Source organism: Mchenga conophoros, linkage group LG22 (genome assembly GCF_057382185.1).
Source record: "Mchenga conophoros isolate Kocher_MC1m ecotype Shallow Benthic linkage group LG22, M_conophoros_male_GT1.1, whole genome shotgun sequence".
Taxonomy (NCBI): domain Eukaryota; kingdom Metazoa; phylum Chordata; class Actinopteri; order Cichliformes; family Cichlidae; genus Mchenga; species Mchenga conophoros.
In genome coordinates, this window is record NC_140546.1 from 15,355,859 (window position 1) to 15,360,952 (window position 5,094).

The following is a 5,094-nucleotide window of genomic DNA, read 5'->3' on the forward strand; positions in this document are numbered from 1 at the left end:
AAATACCTGTCATTGGCTCGGTCTGTGATTTACTTATATTTTCATACATCCATATTTTCATATAGGATGCCAGATGTCTTCGTCAGTGAGAAATCTGTAAAACTGAACATTGTTGCATTGTAGGAAACTCAACCGAACGCTTATGTTAAGAGGGAAAATTCATTTTTAACCTGCTCTGATTTCCTCCATGAAACTGAGGCGTTCTCACCTTTCATCTTAGCGACCTCTTTCAACTTCACGCAACATCCCTCCTGAAGTTTTCACAACAGCTCTGTTTTTTCAAACCTGGAAATTTTAAAGCTGGAGGGATTTGATTTTAGATGCACAGTGATTCTAATTGTGTACAGTTAGTAGAGCTAAAGTTATTAGGCAAACAAAAATTTACTTTTTTTTTAAGTCAGCAATGCAGTAAGCTAGAATTCCTCCAGTTTCTTGATAGCATCATTGTAGCATTATTCTTTGAAAGTCTGTTTATAGTTTCTCAGAATCTTACACTTTAGAGATCAAATGATCAAAAAATAATAATCAGAATAAGGGAGAGAAAAAGTACTAGTTAGGCTATTTGACAAATGGACCTATTAAAATTCTGCTGTCAAGTATCAAACTCAGTATTTTGCTGTTGCCATCTGCTTGTTTGAAACAAAGACATGACAAATGAGGGGCAGAGAAACTGAAGGATACTCCACTGTCATGGGCTGGTGACTTTTTAGTCACGTAGCAGAGTATACCATTCTTTCAATTTCAAATGTGTTCCAATTGAAAGACAAAGTCAGACATCCGGACTTCCCAAATTTGAGCTGGAATGTCCCTTCAAGTCGACTTCCTACTCGTAAAGTCAGCGAAGCCACACCAACCACGTCTTTCCTATCCAAGAGGGGAGGAGTGTATAAAAAATAAAATTAAAAAAAATAGTAAAACTGTAGAACATGTAATCTGTGCCTCCACCATCATGTATTTGTGACTCACTAAACCATACAAAGAGTAGCAAGTAGGCTCTATCTTGTAACATTTTCCTCACTGCTACTACTGACATCCAACTTCTGAACACAGCACAATTTTCCTTTTTGACCCTAACAGGTGCTATAATATATAAAATGAACACCATGTTGTATTAAATAAGACTTTAAATTACCGATTTACGCCACAAACATTTCAGGAAAGCATTTACTGAGGTCACAGATCAATAAAACAAGGGACATCACCTCATTAATTTCATTACATTCTCACATTTTTTTTAAATTTTTTTTTTTTTTTTTTTTAAACGCTGAAGGCCATTGGGAAGAACGCAGGTTTAAGCCTCTCTTCAGATCTTGAAGCTACAACATTCTTGCTCTAGTGAAGCAAGTCTTACACCACTCACCCTATCAAGGCTTTTTTGTCTCTAAACTCAAGCAGCTAAAGTTGGTTCATAAATAACTCGCAAAACAAGTCCTCTGAATTATTCAGCCTCATTTCTGGTTTTGATCCCTGTGGTTAAAACCCCCAGTACAACAATAATCCATTAACCTTTTACACAGAGCATAACTGCTAAATGTGTGGCAAACATTGTGCCCGTCTCTCCCTTTATGTAAGTACACCATCATAACAACATGCACGTTCAGGAAAACACTCCCAGAGAAAGCAACTCTTAGATGAGACACATGCTGCACATTAAGCAGCAGGAACTGGTGGTGGTTTGTAAGCAACTAATAAGAAAAATGAGAGTCTAGTCACAGTGTCAGACAACAGATGCAGTATGACTGCCACTGGAAGAACACCAACTGTGCACCATAATGCCACAAGTCAGCTGTCTGGCACACAAGTCTATTTTGTGAGATCACACTTTAATCTAGCGGGGTTTGCCACACTACAGTACGACAGGTAAGGCAAGCTTCTTTTATATTAAAAAAAAAAAGTGTACATTTGCCAATTTGAAAGCAGCTATAATTCGCACTTAATTGAGCAGCACAATAAGTCAGTCTTGGGTCCAAGGCTTTTTTTTTTGGGGGGGGAGGAGACGACTAACTATACAAACTGAAAAGATGCAATTTTAAAAAAATAAATAGCATACTGACTGCTACTAACTATAGATGAGACCAAATATTGGCAAGGTAATATGCATCGTGAATAGAAAATTTTAATGCTACAGGCATCAGTGTGTTATCGGATTATTTTAGCCCACACAGCAGAACCATGTCAATTTATCAGGATTATAGAGGCTAACCTGGTTCAGAATGGGCCTCTGGGGGATAACTTCCACAACATTAAGTGTGATTGATCAGCCTTCAGTTGATGTGTAGGTGGATGTCAGCTGGAAGTCACCGACATTATATACATATTTGGAGAAGATGGAGTTGCTGTTTCTTTGCAATCATTTTGTATGGGTTATTTGCCTTTTGGGGAAACATCAAAACTCCCTATGCAGTAAAAACCTTATCAAACGCATCACTCATTCAGTGCTTCAACCAATGCAATAAGTTGTTCATGGAGATGTTTTTTTTCAGGATCTGATGGAGTTCAAGTATTAAGGTTTGCATACTATGGTGCAAAAGTCAGTTAATTGGTAGGTTTCCAGTTATGAGCTCCAAAAATCTTGTTGCTTCTTCCTGTAGCAATTGTGAATTTCAAGATAAGCCATCGAGTGCTTCATACAGATTTGTTTCCTCACATAAACTGACACCAAAATAGATTTAATGAATTCAACTCTGCTCGAGCTGAAAATGTCACAAAACTCCATGTTGTAAAGATTTCCCCCCACCAACCTCATTCAGGTTCATGCTGCATTTGAGATCAGTAAACCAGCCACTTTGCCACTATCAAAACACAAGTCCACATTAAGATTTAAAAGATTACATTTATTTCAGAAAGGGCAAAACATTTCATAAATACTGAGCAGCTCATTGGTATAGACCCAGACATTCAGCCAGAACTAATATACATGCTTGAGAAAACTGGATCAAGACTAGAATCTATCCAACTCAAATGCAGGCTTTCCCTCATCTGCATATGGCAAAATGTCATTAAATGCCAGTCTACAGTGTCATTTTAACCAAGCAGCAACATGAGACTTTGAAACCTTGATTTGTGGCTTCAAAGTCCAACTCAATTTAGGATCCAACTATTCTGCTAGAGCTCAACCCAGAAAGCACTTATAATAACTCAAATGGTTGATCAAGTTTCACTCCCCACATCTTACAGCAATTGTTCTAAAAAGCTGGAAAAATCCAAGCATGTTCACAAGATGGACAGGTTAAGTCAAAAAGGACAGTTTAAGCTGAATTGAAGGTTTCTGGCAAACGTCGTGTTGCTCTTAACACATGCAGAAGTCTTTTCCCCAAATAGGTGGGTCATAGTTTTTTCCTTCAACACAATCCATTCCATAATCACTGTTCATAAATGCAGCAGTCCTTCTCCAGGTCCAGCATAATCAGCCGACATGGCAATCAGAGCATGGTGATGAGTTGATATGCGACATGGTAGACTGATGTCCCTGAAGGACCCAGAGAATCTCCTTTATGATTTTGGGTTGGGCAGAGGGCGTCGGAACAGCAAGATGTGTGGCTCTGGAGGAGGAACACCAAGAAAGTTTCATTATCTTGTGCAAAGTAGCAATTTAAGTCTTGGGGGGGGGCAAGCACATCTCTTGTAACTCTTAATTAAAAATAGGGCGTGCCAGCCGTTTTTGTTTGTTTGTTTTTTTAATTTGGGCCACAAAATCCAGTAGCAATGACATCTAGTCTGCATCACCTCAACTGCAGAAACCTAAGTTTTAAATTACTTTGTTTATTTAAATGTTAAATTATTCTCTTCTGTAAAATTAAATTCCTTGTTTTAGACTACTGATTGGTCACCTACGCCACCTGGTCATTCTCAGAGCTTTAGTTAAAGGTAACGTCACAGAGTGAGAAAAACAATAGTGGTCAAAGTGATCAGCTGTAGTTTTAGTCTAATTGTGAGTTGGCCTTTGCTGCAAAATGATCACCATGAACTATTACAACTTGTCTCAAGTTTCAGTTCAATATGATCAACAAGCTACACCACCATACACCCACCAGCAAGCACAAATTACCAAACCAATATTTAAAATCATGACGCTGTCAGTTATTACCTGGTTGGTGAATCATGTAATGCACCCATCCTTGACTCTGTTGGACACCAAGGTTTCTCCACTCGGTCTCCGACATAAGATGGGTTTTGGGAACACGCTTGGCAAGCTCTTTGGGTAGCATTACATGCCTGCGGGGGAAAAAAAGGTAGTATTACATTCTCAACGCAGTTGCGTTGGGCATTAAAAAATACTCATGATGTGTCGTGTAATGAGCTGAAGCCATCTTCTTCAAAGAGTCATCTTAATAAACCTTAATGTAACTGCATGTCGTAAAAGCATGCCATACGTACCTGTACTCGTATTTGTCGTCGTCATATTTGTCAGAGTAGTAGATCTGTTTGTGAGACATGGTGGTACCCTGTGGGAAATGTGTTTTAAACATTAACGGTCACAATTAGAGAAAAAGGAAAGAAGCTAAAAGAAGGCTACATGAGTGTAGCTATGCTATATCCGTTCAAGCTAGGTCGACGAGACTTTAAAACATGTGTGCGTATTTATCGTCTTAAAATCAAAGTATGTGTTGTTGTCAATGCCCAATACGAATAGTTAAGTTTAAGAACTTACCTTTTGTTTTGTTTTTTCTAATTAACTTTCCCAGAGATTTTAAAAAAGCCAACTATTCCAGTTATTTCGCATCCGACAGCGACGATTTGTTTGCTCTCTCTTTGTTTCCCTCTCGAATGTCTGCGAGCCCGCTTTTCACCGTTCAAATAGACCTCGCCTCGTCCTATTGGTCAATACGACCGAAAAACTCGTCTGCTATTGGTTACTTCTATCTGTCGCAGGACATTAACGTAACTTCTTTGATTTCCTAATTCGTCATCAGGGTGGAAAAATCTGGGGAAAAAACAAAAAACAAAAAAACAAACATTCCATTTCAGTCCAAAGTTCGACCACAATTCTGTCCTGACATGCTTTGGTGTGATTACATAACCAGTCCCAGACTGAGCTTATAATCGTTTTTAGCGGTGATATCGTGAGAAAGTTTTAAGCCTATTATAGTTTTT

General features: G+C 38.5%; 1 protein-coding gene across 1 annotated transcript; it reads right to left on the reverse strand.

Annotated features, from left to right (window-relative positions):
- Positions 1-2,813: 2,813 nt before the first annotated feature.
- LOC146549135 (cyclin-dependent kinases regulatory subunit 1) lies at positions 2,814-4,810 on the reverse strand. The gene is made up of 4 exons (XM_085261669.1): positions 4,652-4,810; positions 4,378-4,445; positions 4,088-4,215; positions 2,814-3,542 (listed from the first exon to the last, which is right to left on the reverse strand). The coding sequence occupies exons 2-4, from the start codon at positions 4,434-4,436 to the stop codon at positions 3,493-3,495; spliced, it is 237 nt and encodes a 78-aa protein (XP_085117795.1). The 5' UTR covers positions 4,437-4,445; positions 4,652-4,810; the 3' UTR covers positions 2,814-3,492.
- Positions 4,811-5,094: the final 284 nt, after the last annotated feature.

Coding starts and splice junctions, on each gene's coding strand:
- LOC146549135 (XM_085261669.1), bottom strand. CDS start 4,436: ATGTCTCACAAACAGATCTACTACTCTGACAAATATGACGACGACAAA. Junction 4,216..4,377: donor GACGACAAATACGAGTACAG/GTACGTATGGCA, acceptor TTTCCCCCGCAG/GCATGTAATGCTACCCAAAG. Junction 3,543..4,087: donor TTACATGATTCACCAACCAG/GTAATAACTGAC, acceptor TTCCTCCTCCAG/AGCCACACATCTTGCTGTTC.